This window comes from Carcharodon carcharias, chromosome 17 (assembly GCF_017639515.1).
Source record: "Carcharodon carcharias isolate sCarCar2 chromosome 17, sCarCar2.pri, whole genome shotgun sequence".
Lineage (NCBI taxonomy): Eukaryota > Metazoa > Chordata > Chondrichthyes > Lamniformes > Lamnidae > Carcharodon > Carcharodon carcharias.
In genome coordinates, this window is record NC_054483.1 from 95242464 (window position 1) to 95257265 (window position 14802).

General features: G+C 38.4%; 1 protein-coding gene across 2 annotated transcripts in view; it reads left to right on the forward strand.

Moving 5' to 3' along the window:
* kif11 (kinesin family member 11) overlaps positions 1–14802 on the forward strand; it is a 40181-nt gene that overhangs the window by 4560 nt on the left and 20819 nt on the right. The window contains exons 1-14 of one of the 2 annotated variants that reach the window (XM_041210391.1): positions 726–1775; positions 3183–3278; positions 5071–5203; positions 5289–5386; positions 6110–6188; positions 7331–7516; positions 7656–7780; positions 8190–8280; positions 9697–9842; positions 10460–10556; positions 10746–10841; positions 11558–11646; positions 12661–12748; positions 14565–14753. In XM_041210391.1, the coding sequence (XP_041066325.1) occupies positions 3208–3278; positions 5071–5203; positions 5289–5386; positions 6110–6188; positions 7331–7516; positions 7656–7780; positions 8190–8280; positions 9697–9842; positions 10460–10556; positions 10746–10841; positions 11558–11646; positions 12661–12748; positions 14565–14753 (1488 nt within the window). In that variant the 5' untranslated portion in view covers positions 726–1775; positions 3183–3207. Of the gene's footprint in view, positions 1–725; positions 1776–3182; positions 3279–5070; positions 5204–5288; positions 5387–6109; positions 6189–7330; positions 7517–7655; positions 7781–8189; positions 8281–9696; positions 9843–10459; positions 10557–10745; positions 10842–11557; positions 11647–12660; positions 12749–14564; positions 14754–14802 lie in introns of those variants that run through there. The other variant, XM_041210390.1, reaches the window with a different exon arrangement.

Here is a 14802-nt window from a genome sequence, read left to right on the forward strand (position 1 = left end):
TAGGGGGAGCACTTCCTGCACATGCCCAGATGTTGTCAGTGCCTGTGACGTCACTGACGCCAGCTTCCTGGGTGGCTCCTTACATTCAAATGAACACCGTGCAGATAACCCAACGACATCTTTCTGTTTCCCCAGCCAGCGGCTTGCCTTTGCAACACGGTGGGGAGAAGCAATGGGAACGGCAAGGGCCGCAGTGGCCGGCGGCGGGGGGTGGGGTGGAAGAAGCAGGCCAGTGGGAACTGAGGGTTTAGATTGCACAGTGATGACGTAAGCGGTTGGAGAAACGCACAATTTGAAGTGGGATGATTTAATTACTTGACCATATTTATATTCTAAATATATAACAAACACCTTGCATTTATTTCATCTTCCCATCTGCAAATCTTGTCAACAGTTTCCATTTCTAAATCCCGATGCCCACACACAAAAGTATACTGCCTGTTAACATGTCACATTGTAATTACTACCTTTAGCCATGATGGCATTCTAGCACCTAAATTTAACATCCCCAAATTCCAGAGCTTTTATTTCAAAGAACCTTCTATACTTCAGCCAGATCAACTTTGCAAATTGCGACTATTTTGCAATTTAACTATAGGATATAGAATGTGCAAAAATAATTTACAGGGATGATACCAGAGGCTTATAACTTGAGGTTATAATTTACCAGGAAAGACTGAACAGACCAGGCCTCTTTTCTCTAGGAGTCAGAGAGTGACTCAATGAGCTTTTTTAAGATTATGAAAGGATTTTATGGGAATAAACAGAATAAATGTTAGCTTTTGTGATAGTCCACAACTAGAGGAGACAGATATAAGACCAGCATGAATCTAATCAGGAGAAAGTTCTTTACCCAGACAGTAGATTGTGGAACTTCTATAATCTGTAGCATGGTTAAGCACAGAAGGAGGCCATTCACCCTGTCTTATCCATGCTGGCTCTCCAAGAGCAACTCAGCTAGTCCCAGTCGCCTGCCTTTTTCTCCGTAGCCCTGCAAACGTTTTCTCTGCAGATAATTATCCAATACCCTTTTTTGAAAATCACCATTGAATCTGCCTTCACTACACTCTCAATCTGCCTTCACTACACTCTCAATCAGTGCATCCTAGATCCTAACCACCTCTATCAAACAATTTCTTGACCTTCTCTTCTAAGAAGGACCCTAGCTTCTCCAATCTATCATTGTAACCAAAGTCCCTCATCCCTGGAACCATTCCTGTAAATTGTTTTTGCACCACCTCTAAGGCCTTCACATCCGATCTAAAGTGCGATGCCCATAATTGGACCCAATACTCCATTTGAGGCTGCACAGGTGTTTTATACATGTTCACTACAACCTCCATCCTTTTGTACTTTCTGCCTTATAAAGCTCAGGATCCCATATGCTGATATGGGATGTTTGGGCTAAATAGCATAGGTGGATTTAGGGGAAGCTGGATGGCTATATGTGGAAGAAAAGAACAGAAGGATATGCTGATAGGGTGAGACAGGAGGAACCTCATGATAAACATAAACAGTACATATACCAGTTGGGCTGATTAGCCTGTTTCTGTGCTGCAGCCTCTGACCTGTTCCTGTCCTGTTAGTTATATCATTTGGTTTTGTTTTTATAGAATTTAGGTCAGAATGTGTGCCTTTAAAATGGGGACCAAATTTAATCTCTGTGCCCCAGTCCAAATATTCCACTTTTTCATCAGAAAGACTACAGTTGGTCTTGACTCTGCAGGACCTTGGAAGGCTGATGTATAAATTAATCACTAGAGACAATGCAGATGGTAAGTCGAAGCCAAATCCTAGATTTTATTCTTGATGTCTTCTGGAAATAGGTCAGAGCTTGATAACTATCTGTGGAAAGAAATAGTTCTTCCTATGTATATTCTCTTATTTGTGCAATATCTGCAATCACCCTTTTTATAGCTTAATCCATCAACCCAAAAAGGAATCTTCTCTTCCCATTTTACAAACTGCAGTCGTATCACTCAAGTTTACCCTTCTCCAATGAAAAAAACCCGATTCCTTGAGTATCTGATTTTAATAAAGGACTGTACCCAGCCTTATACAAAGCCATGTATTTCTAGTTTTATACTTTAACTGTTCTAGTGATATGCCCTAATGCTCTATTAGCTTATTGCCTGGTGAAAGTTCATGGGCCTCTCATGTTTCATGAATCATGACTTCCAGGCTCAGCCTCTACTTTGCAGCAATAAACTTATGAGATGAACTTGCATGATTTCATATACCTGGTGTTAGACCAGCTGAAAGACATGACTCTTCATCTAGCTACAGTGAAGGGCACATTCCCCTATTGCATCAAAATCAAACTTAGTCAATTTATTTTACCTATTAGTCCTAATTACTGCAAACTGTCCTCAACAAACTTGAGTATTCCCTAAAGTCTTTGCTCAGATCAGTGTGCAATGTAATGGGCAACAGTTCTAACATGGTTCCCTTTGGGGTTCCAATAGTGATTGAACCCTATGCAGATCTTTTACTATTAATGACTGCCCTCTCATCACACAAATAACCCCAACTTTCCAAACATGCTCCATTTTCAGATTTCCTCTACTACTTTACTAATGTCCCTGCGATGTTTGTACTTTATCACCTCTTACTCTATGGCCTCCGCCTGTTCCTACAATCATTCATTCACTCACTCAAGCCTGTATCAACATTCAGCCAGATCATGGCTGATCTTTACTTAAACTTCATTTACCTGCCTTTGTTCCCCATCCCTTGAAATCCTTACCTAACAAAAAAAACTATCTACTGTGCCCTGAAAGCTCCAATTGTCTCAAAATCTACACCCTTTTGGACTGGATAATTCCATGCTTCTGTGGATATTCGTGTGGTGAAATTGACCTTTGATTTTACTCCTAAATGACCTATATCTAATTTTAAGGATATGTCCCCTCAGTCTTGATTGCCCCACCAGATAAAATAATTTCTCTATCTATGCTGTTGAACCCTTTTAATGTTTTAAACACGTCTGGTGGAAAGACAAAGGAGAATTTTATAAGGAAATGCTCCTTAACCCACCTAGAGATGGAAAAATAATGGTGTGTAATTTTCTGTAGTAATTGGTGCTGAAGAAAACTTGCCTGTGCTTGGGATAGCCCAGATTTGTACCATAGATGAGTCATGTGAAATATTAGAACTTGCTAATATGAATTTCTGTAATGCAGGTCCTCTTGTAAATCAAAACCAAAAATGTCATTCCAAAACTCTTCGAGTAAAAAAGAAGAAAAGGGCAAGAACATACAAGTGGTTATACGATGCAGGTAATGGAAATAATCATGTTGTGTTACCAACTTTTTGTTTAGTAAGTCTCCAATTCCCAAAGGAAACAAATTGTGAAATGTATATTTGGTCCTTGTTGCTTTCAGCCTTCGAATTTGTAGGTAAGTAGAGAAATGGTGGCTTTGAAGCCAGCCATAACTCAAATGAGAATTTTTGAAAAAAATTTGTTTACCACTTAAAGTTCCCAAGAAAGGTGTTATAGGTTTTGTTACTTAGCTGGTAAAGCGAAATTGTGACACAACCATATAAACCAGAAAGTCCCAGATTTGACTCCTGATCTGTGCTGAATTGGTTTCGTTTCAGTTGGAGCTACAGAGGCTACAATTGGCCTCTGCGCTCCTGGGCAATGAAGGATTAATACCCACCAGAGTTTCTTCTCCAGACTTCGATTCAGTGAATCTTGCAAAGAGTATATATGTATCCATAATTGGATAATGACTGGAGCTGTCTCAGCTTTGATGCCCCCACTATGAATAGCCTAGATTACACTGCCTGGGCCTAACTATGAAAAATTGACATTTGGTTTGAACACCGAGTAGCCAGAGCCTGTGGAACCATGCTATAGCATGAGACAATAGTAGACATCTTTTGGTGCTGAAAACACATTTAAAATAAATGTAATCACAAAATCTAGGCCAATGTTTTTGGAGAAAGGGAAGAAAAATTCCAGAGATGATAACTCTCATGAGTATTTCTTTATAAAGACTATGGGTGAACTGTTTCCCACTTCCCACCTGAGAGAATTTTTTTTTACTTGTGGCGTCGTGTGGCTTGCAGTCCATATGTATAGTGGGAATTGTTTGTCTACTCTTGGTTGTATGGTGATATTGCCACAGAACTGCACATGAAGTTTAAGTACATAGTTTCATTAATTTGTATAAATCTTTGGTTACTGGTGTGGATTTTGGTAATGTGATTTGAGATTTAGCCACGAATATAACAACAAATGTTAAAACTCGGTCCTTTACAAATTTCTCAGTCCTCAAAAGTTCAAACTGGCAATAAGGAAATTCAATGAGCTCAGGCAGGACAAAGTTGTCTGCAGTCCGAGGGTCAGATTTTCAGAACTTTTAGACTACGGTTTAGGCACTTGAGGGCTTTGATCTATCTAGTTTGTAATTACCTTTTAATTTTGTTGGACAATATCTATATCTTTTGTACTTGGATTGAGGATGTAAAATTCACAATTTCTCCTGACTAAACCTCATGCTGCCATTTAATAACGTATGTAACTTGACCTACACATATTGCAATCTTGAGTCTTCCATTTAATTCTAATTTAGTATTTTTTCTTTTTTCAATTAACTCTCTCTTAAACCACCATATTGTTGTGTTATCTGAAGCTTTCTTTATTTTTGTATCTCTTGCTGATGTTCTCTGCCTTTCTCAATTTGGCCTCATCTTTGCAAGCCTTTAATTCATGCTGTTAAACTCAAAAATGGAAAAGAAGATTCAGAAAATCTTTTGAATTTAAATTCTCAAATTTATCTTGCTGTCAGTTCTCAGAGCTGAAATCGATAGATATTTCACTGAGTGAATAACTGGAGAAGGAATTCAGCAAGTGTCCCACCAAGTTTTGGTTGTGTCTTCTCTGTTTACAAGCTGATTTACAGTGCTGTCAAGTAGAATTGGCAAGCCTGCTGTCTGAGATCTGATTCTAGACTCTGTTGTCCATGAACAAGACTAATTTTTAAGATGTATATTTTTCTTTCCTTCTCAGAAACTTTGCCACTGCATTTGTTAAAATGTCACATGACATGTTGTTTTCCACAGGCCTTTTAGTTTAGCAGAACGCAAGGCAAACTCCTCCAGTGTGGTTGACTGTGATCCTGGAAAGAAAGAAGTCACTATACGTGCTTCTGGACCAGGAAGTGAAAAGGCAGCCAAAAAGTATATGTTTGACATGGTAAGAACCATAGTTTGTCTCAAATACAGAAATCATCAAGAAAGTATCTAGAAATTAATACTTAACAACATATTTTCAATTCCAGGTATTCGGACCCTCTGCAAAGCAAATAGATGTGTACAAAAGTGTGGTGTACCCCATCCTGGATGAAGTAATCATGGGGTACAACTGTACCATTTTTGCGTAAGTTTAATCACTTTTCAACATCAGTGGAAACTGTGAAATTAAATTTTTCTTCAGATTTTGCCACTGGCTATTTTGACTTTTCCCATGAAATCAAATTCTTAATTTTCAGTTGATCTCCATAATCACAGGCATGTAATGTTTTTTATCATCATATTTTGTTAATCCGTTGCTCAGCTACCTGTGCTCCAAATTCATATTCAAAGTTTTGAATCTAGCAGACCTCTGCTTTCTTGCACCTTTCAGGTGTTGCACCTCAAGAATACCAGTCTGTCAAGCAATGATTAGTGGAAATGAGAAAACTGACCAGTGAAAGTTTTTATTTTCCTTTCCAAAGATACTGCTTGCCAATCACCAGAAAACTGAATTTGTTCAAATGCTTCAGTTTTCATATGCCATTTTCTTTATTGCTCAATTGAGCATACAGTTGGAAACACTTGTATATTAAGCAAGCCCAAACCTAACTTTACCAGGAGTCTGTATTCATGCTTTTTCACTCACGGCTTACTATTCAGGAGCAGGAATCCCTGTCAACTTTTCCCTCCCTAACATCACAGGCTGGGTATTTGGTATAATGCTTCAACTGAAGTCAGCTAACTTGGCTGAAAGCTGGGATCTCTGAGCCATGTGATATGGGGATCAATCACTGAAGGCTCTGAACGTTTGCTTCCAAGCTGCTGTCATGATACCTCCTAAATTAATCTCTTTTTAAATTTGGCTCAGATATGGACAAACAGGTACTGGGAAAACCTTTACTATGGAAGGTGAAAGAACTCAGAAGGAACAATACACCTGGGAGGAAGTAAGTGTCAGAATTGTTGGTTGTTGCAGTTTCTCCAATGATGTGCAGATTCTTTTTTTTGGTAGATTATTCCTCCATTCTTTTTAGTTGTGAAAAACTGGACATCTAAAATTCCAGCAAACCAGTTAATAATGGTTTCACCAGGTTTTCTTTGTAAATTAATGTCCATTCCATTGACTTTACCTCTATTTTCCTAAAGTATTGGTGACATATTGAGGCAGTTTATGCTGTTGGCACAGTCAATGTTAAAACTAGCTTCATTTGAATAAGATTCAGTAAAAAAAAATTATTTTTCTCATTTAGTAGCAACCTACAGCAAATGAAATGCTTTTTAAGTGTAGTCACTAATGTAGGAAATGTGGCAGGCAATTTCAAAAGACTGAAGATCAAAATTATTAAGCAGGCATGAAAGATGGAAGCAATTCATAATCTGTGAAAATATAGTGCAATTGAAGATTTAAAATGTGTAAACTGCCTTTTGCCATGGGACAGAAGGATCTCCTGTGGTGTTTCTAAACCGTTTGATTTTTGATGTTCTGTGCCTTGAGGTTTACCAAGTTTGTGCACTGAACCCCTAATTTCATGGCAGGGAGCAGGACTCCAGTAAGGATCATTGACTACTTGATTTGTAACTCAGGCTTCACAAATACTGTCCTGAGAGTTATTTTTGGCGCATACTAATTGATTTCATGGTAGAGAAGAGGCGCTAATTTATTTAAGGGTAAAATTTGTTGCTGGAGTTGTGCCAATAGCAGTAAAAGAAATTTTAACTTTCAAACTGTGACCTTCATCACTTTTGTGCACTGTTGACTCTGTCAGTCAGATTGTATGACCTATTTGCAGGGCTTTTTGTTTTTCCAAACCAAAAATTTGCTGATCCATTGATCCACAGGCAAAATATTGATTAAGGCCTTGTGGAAAAACTAAAAATCAAGAGCTGCTGATGAATGAGCAGAACAGTATTTTCACCTTATTGGATCCCAGACCACTGCTTTCTCATTTCCTAAGCTCTTTTGAAGTACTTAATCTGCTTTCGAGCATTCTGGGATGCCCTCAGGTGCTATATAAATAGATTTTTTAATGGACCTTTTATTAATCCCTCTGCCATTAATGGGTTTCCCCGATGTTTATGTTTTCTGTAGGATCCTCTGGCTGGAGTTATCCCACGTACGCTGCATCAGATTTTTGAGAGGCTGGCATCGCAAGGTGCTGAGTTCTCAGTGAAAGTCTCTTTGTTGGAAATTTATAATGAGGAACTCTTTGATCTTTTGAGCCCCACTTCGGATGTTAGTGAGAGGCTGCAGATGTTTGATGATCCCCGCAATAAGGTAGCCATGTTAGTCTTTGGACCGTGCAATGATTGGTAAAATTGCAATAATCCGATGCTCTACAAGCAGATTGCTTCTCTCTGCAGAATGTAGGACTTGGTGACATACTGTTTTTTTTCCTTTTCTTGTGAAATGGTAGAGGGGAGTTATAATTAAAGGACTTGAAGAAATTTCTGTCCATAACAAAGATGAAGTTTATCAGATTCTGGAGAGAGGAGCAGCAAGGAGGACAACTGCAGCGACTCTAATGAATGCTTACTCAAGGTATGGCTGGTTGAGTCTTGTCTTAAGTTCATTAAATTATGTACACAGAGGGCTGAATTAATTGCATGAATTTGCAGATTTTTTAACACAATACAACCTGATATATTTTAGCAATTTTATTACCTTCATATTTAGTTGGCCTTTAATTAGTGTTGCTAAAGGTATTCAGAAAAAACCTTCAGCACCAACCCTGAAAGCTGGATTTTCTGTACTGAATGTCTTTAATGTTGTCTTTCACAACATAATGGTTTTATGCTCTTGCAACAACCTGCTTGAATGAGCAAAGACCATCTATTCCAGAGAGTGTGTTGTCTTAGCAACAATGTTCTGGAATTGTGAACTTGCTCAAAAGTGAAGTGTTATCTATAGAAGCTTGTATTTACCTTTACATTTGCAATTCTTTTTCCAGTCGTTCCCATTCAGTCTTTTCCATTACAATCCATATGAAGGAGACAACACTTGATGGGGAGGAGCTTGTAAAGATTGGCAAACTGAATTTGGTGAGTATCATTTTATGCAAACTTGCCCTAAACACAGCTTGTGCATCTATTATTTTGTTGATGCCTAGAGCTTGTATTGGAGCTGCAAACCTTAACCTGAATATGCTGGCTTCATAAACACTGATGTGATAAGTTGATCTGTAAAAGCTGTACTCTGACCAGGCCTCGGTGAAACCGTTGTCCCTATCAGGTGTTGGTCATTTTGTGTTGTTGAATTCTATTTGTAGAATAGGTAGCCTATAATGATGCTGGGGATTTTTGATCCTTTTTTTTTTAGCCTCCAGAGAATGTTTAATCCTTTCATGCTACTTCTCATTTCCTTCACATTGGCTACTTTTCAAGTATGCTTCATTTCATGGTTTGTGCAGATGATAGTGGACAGCATCAGATCAGAAACGGAAAACGTATACTGCACAATTTAGTGAGTTGAAATATTGCAGAGAGATTATAGGTTAACCTACAACATCCATTTCTCACTTTCATCTTATTTGGCTTCACCTTGCTAGATTGTCTATTTAATTGTTTTTCCTAATTTATTTATCGGTTCAATTAATCTGCCACTTTTTTTCCAAATTTGATTCCAGCAACTGAGTACTAGCTTCCTTATTCCTACTAGAATAACAAACTACATTTTAACTTCTTTTTAAACCTGTCTCCTTGATGGCTCACACGTGTATCAAATGAGGTATCTGAACGTACAGGTCTCGGGTTCTATCACTGGTCTTTGCCAAGTCCGTTGATCTCTGGTGTTCAGTGGGACGCCACAATTCAGATCCAAGTTAGTAAGTGCATAATGGCCAGAACCCCTTTTTTTTTTATCAACATCCAGTAGCCTCTGATGCAACAGTATGTTAAGAGAGTAACATCCCCTTAGGACTGAACCTGAAGCATTTGCAATGGCTTCTTGGATCAAATAACCTTTGCCCATTGTTGAAACTTAGATGACAAATGGCAGCTCGGGTGGGATGTTGTAGGCTACCTGTAGAACCATAGGAATGGGATAAAATAGGTGTGGACAAAATGTTTTTTTTAAATGTTCTTAATGCAACATTTTTACTCTTTTTGAAGCTGCATTTCTGATATAAATTTATTTAAAATCACATTTTAAAAAGTTTGACCAATAATTGACTTTTTTAACACCATCAAATGTCACTGCATACTTCACTATGCAGCTCCCACGCAAAATCATAAAGCATAGGGCAATGTTGTGTATGCAGTTCAATTCTATAATCTGTAAACAAATCATGTTTGGGGGAAGAAGTTCCATCTCGCAATTGAAAACATTATGCTGTAATATCCCATAAATTGAGCTCAGCCCTGTTTAAAAGTAGAAACTGTGTCCAAAACTGTTACTGTGCAGTCAGTGAGAAAGGGCAATGACATAACTTGATCTAACTCCTCCTTGTCTCTGCAAAGGTGGATCTTGCTGGAAGTGAGAATATTGGCCGATCCGGAGCTGTTGATAAAAGAGCTCGAGAAGCTGGCAACATCAATCAATCACTGCTTACTTTGGGCAGAGTAATCACAGCGCTGGTGGAGAGAGCCCCTCATGTGCCATACAGGTAAAAACCAAATCATCATTCAATAACTTTTATCCATCTACTGAATGCTCAATAGAATTTAATATCTAGGAGCCTATTCCATCAAATTTTATACCAAGGTGTGTGTATAAAGACTGATAGGGATATTTTTGAAGTAAACACTTGGTGATTGGCCTTTGCTTGTAACAAACATGACTAATGTAACCTGAATTTAGGATACTGCAGTAATGTGCATTTGCTCCCGACACTTGGCGATAATGACTTTCTACATTTGCATGATAATGGGATCCAACTTCTGTTTTTTGTGACTGATGCACTGTTTTGTGACTGAACTTTAATCATTGACAGTGCACTTAAATCTATCTTCCAAAACCATTGTAAACGTTTTAGAATAGATGTTACTTGAATATCTCAAAACAGAAATGAAGGTGGATTATTCTGAGTAAGATAACAGAAACTGTATAGATTCCAGCAGATCACTGCTTGTTGGAAATACAGGCCTCTTAAACTCTTCTTATACCTTTTAAGTTTGGCCATTTGCAGTGATCACCATGCAATATAGGGGAGGGAATATGTGGAGCACTTCCACCTTTCTCAAATCTTTGAATCTTTTCTTCCTTTCTTCTGTACATTTTCAGAGAATCAAAGCTAACAAGGATCCTCCAGGACTCTCTGGGAGGACGGACTAAAACCTCCATCATTGCCACCATTTCCCCTGCTTCTGTGAATTTTGAAGTTAGTATGACCTCCTAGTATTAGTGACAATTATCCCACATAGAGCAAGTTTCAATTCCTATTGTTCTTGTGTACTGTTTGCTTCTAAAGTAGTTCTCAAAAAATTGATCTGCTCACAATGCATGTTTAACTGGAACTGACAAGTTTGCTTATAGTTCAGTAATCCAGTCCGATGTTCCTAAATTATAGGAAACTGTCAGCACTCTGGATTATGCCTACCGAGCAAAGAACATTATGAATAAACCTGAAGTCAACCAGAAGCTCACAAAGAGGGCCTTGATTAAGGTATTCAATATGATGTTTCAATCAAAGTATAAAGTTATGTGCAGTCTTATATTCATTCAAGAAGGTAACCGTACAAAGTAGATACATAGCATTTCTCTATAGTCATCATTCTGAAGTAATTTTTAATATTGGTTGAAAGGACATTCCTTGATACTGAAAATATCAATTTAGAGCAAATTCTCATTTTGCTGGTCTGAACAAAAAAAAGTGTGATACTCTTAAAGCAGTCCAGCTGAGTTGTACCAGCCTTTCTGTCTGTAATAGAACTGTTCTCATTTACTGTTGCTGTCTTGTCTCCCTTCCTTGTTTTTCTGTAGTACAACTGCTGACCTCCCACTATCTCGGTGAAATTCGAAAAACTCTCCATATTTCCATACCAGAAGCTGTGTGGATGCATAGCAGAGCCACAAACATGTCTCCCAAAAAATTGAGTGTAAATATGATTTGGGTGCCTTGTCCATCTGATGATAAACTCACTTACAGCATTATTATTTGAGACAGTAAATATTGACACGTGTTTAAGATTAAACGTCTATAGTAAATTAGCTTTTACAAAGCACAATAAATGCATTCGCTGACCTTTCTCCAATGATATTTTTTAAAATGAAATGTACCATTATGACCGCCGCCGCTCTACTGCACTTTCAACTGCTCTTATTAGGTCCTAAATTACTGCATATCTGGTGTAATTGGGTAATTGTGCATTGATTATTCAGGAATACACTGAAGAGATTGAAAGACTGAAGCGGGATCTTGCTGCAGCACGTGAGAAAAATGGAGTGTACCTGTCGGCAGAAAACTATGAGTAAGTGTATTTTTTTTTTTTGTTCTTTCATGAGTTGTGGGCATCACTGGCAAGGTCAACATTTGTTGCCCATCCCCAATTGTCTTTGAACTGAGTGTCTTGCCACACCATTTCAAAGGGCAGTTAAGAGTCCATTGCTGTGGATCTGGAGTCATGTGTAGGCCAGATTAGGGGAAGGATGGAAGATTTCCTTCCCTAAAGGACGTTAGTGAACCAGATGGGTTTTTACAACAATGGTTTCGTGGTCACCATTACTGAGACTTGGCATTAACCTGTGCTTCCGGATTACTAGTCTAGTTACATTACCACTACACCAGGGTCTCCCCCTATTATTTGTTAGAACATGTGTTGGGAGCCTGAATTGCCATGGAAACGATGCAAACATTTGAGCTTTTATCTTTCAGAATTGTCTTCTCTGGGCTAATCTTTGCATGCAGAGCCTTACTTGGTGCCAATGTGCATTGGAGAATTGGCTATGGAGGTTTTCACTTCCGTTTACAGTGATTTGATCCCCTTTTATCCAGTGCCTCAGTAATGTCCTTTTTGCAAGTAGTAGGTACTATTTAAATACATTTGGGATGGTTAATGACACTACATGTTTTCAGATTGAATAATGCATTATGGCTGAACTGACAATGTCACTATCTTTAGTATGTGTATACAGATGAATTTTTAATGTTGTGTAACCTCAGCCATAGGGGGACACTCTGTACAGTCATTGAATGCTGTACTGGAACTAACTGGCCAGTGCAAGTTGTATTTCAAGTGGAATGATGCGGCCATCAGTTTCTCAATCTTGTACAAGAATTAAAATGTTGAGCTTGATCTCGTCCTCTCCTGGACTGGGTTGAATTGTTCAAGCTGATCTGCCGCGCTGCTTCAAAATATAGAAAGTAACAAGGATATCCTGCAGAGAAATTGCTACATTGATATTCGGTTTAAATATTTGATATGGAACAGCTGCTCTTTATTCTGGAGTAATGACCTAACTGCATATTTTGTTCTCCTCCTTAGATTTATGCAAAGTAAGGTGGTTGGTCAGGAAGAACTGATTAGTGACTATGTAGAAAAGATTGCTGCTATGGAGGAGGAACTGAAACAGGTATAGAAACATAACTGAATACTTTGATCATAACTTGCATTTACGTAGCACCTTTTTAAAGTGGCAAAATATTCCAAGCACTTCACAAGCATTATCAATCAAAATTCAACATCAAGTCACTAAAAGAGATATCACAACATGACCAGAAGTTTGGACAAAAGAGCATGTTTTAAGGAACATCATAAAAGAAAGAGGGGTTTAGGGAGGGAATTCCAGAACTTGGATCCAAGACAGCTAAAAGTCACCAGTGCTGGAGCAGTTAAAACCTGGAATACGTAAGATACCAGAATTGGAGGAGAACAGAGATCTTGAAGCCTTATAGGGCTTGGTAGAGATAATAGAGATAAGGAGGGGCAAGGCCATGGAGGAATTTGAAAACAATCAGAATATTAAAATTGAAGTTTTGCCAGACCAACAACACATGTAAGTCAGCAAGCATAGGGGTGATGGGTGAATGGAACTTGGTGAATTCTGTGGGTGCAGGGTTTTGGGTGACTTCAAGTTTACGAAGGATAGAAGATGGGAGACTGGGTTGGAGGGTGTTGGCATAATCAAGTCCAGAGTAATAAAGGCATGAATGAGGGTCTCAACAGTAGATGAGCTGAGGCAGGGTCAGTCAAGTGACATTATGGAGGTAGAAATGAGCATTCTGTGATGGTGAGTATGGTTCAAACACAAAAGGGTGCAACCCATTTGGCTCAGCTTTGGACAGTTACTAGGGAGAGGGATCAAAACAGCATTTGTGGTCGGGCCCAAAAATAATATCTTAGATCATCTCAATGTTTAGTTGTAGTAAGTTTCTGCTCACCCTGTACTGGATGTTGAACAAGCAGTGTGCCAAATCATGAAGTTCTATTAGTGTACATGCAGAAACTAGCCTTTTTTTTTTTCTTGCATGTTGTTGCCAAGGGGTAGTATGTAGTGAGAAATAGAATGGGGTTAAGGATAGACACTAACATAAGGTAAAGAATAAGGTCCGATTATGACATTTTCTTGTTTTAAAGTGGGTGGTGAGTTAAAGTTGGGAACCAGACAGCAGAATGAAATCCTGTGATCATATTCTCCTTCACTGCTTAGGGCCTAAGCTTTACAAGTCCCTCTCTAAAATGTGTTGCCCCTCTCCTTTTAAGAAGCTCTTTAAAACCTACCTCTATGACTAAATTTTTAATCACGTGTCCTAATATCTCCTTATGTGTCTCTGTGGTGTCAACTTTTGATAATATTCCTGTGAAGCACTTTAGAATATTTTGCTAAGTTAATGACACTATATAGAAGCAAGTTGTATGGATTCTCTGGATTTTGTTTGGACAATCAACCCTGTTACTGTTGTCCATAAGTCTACAGTACAAAAAGGCTCGATCATCCTTGCTCACAAACCTATCCTGTAGCGGGTTTCCTAAAGCAACTGAATGGAGGTTGCTGGGGAAGGCACAAGATATTGTCAATGCTATTGCGACCCACAGTGGTTCGAAAAAGGAACTACACAAACATTCTCTAATCACTGGCAAAAGTGATTTTTTACTAGTTGCGTAGTGAATGTTCAAGGGAGAATCCTAGTCAGGATGCACACTTTTTTATTAATATGTAGGGTTGTGATATTTCAGAGGAATACTCTTCACGCCTTTGTTGCTTCAAAGGAATACAATAACCTTAATCATTAGGATTTCTATAAATCTGTCATGTTGCAGCATATAAGGCATGCTGTTATGATATTTAAATACTTCTGTATATTTGTCTAATTTGTCATTTATCTGATTATTTATCTGCTGCACAATTTCTTAAAGAATATTGATGTTTTTCCTTTTTTCATTTCTAGGTCAATGATCTATTTATAGAAAGCAAGAAGGAGCTTGAACATTGTGCCTCTGAACTGCAGCAGCGAGAACAAGCACTTCAGGAGACTCAGCAAGATTTGGAGCTGACCAAAGGAAAATTGTCTGAGGAAGAATTTGTTTGTGATGCCCATGCTCACACTGAAGAAAAACTCTACAATACAGCCAGTGAGGTAAGAGGCTGTTTGATTTCCTAGCATGACAAAACCAGTTACAGATGCC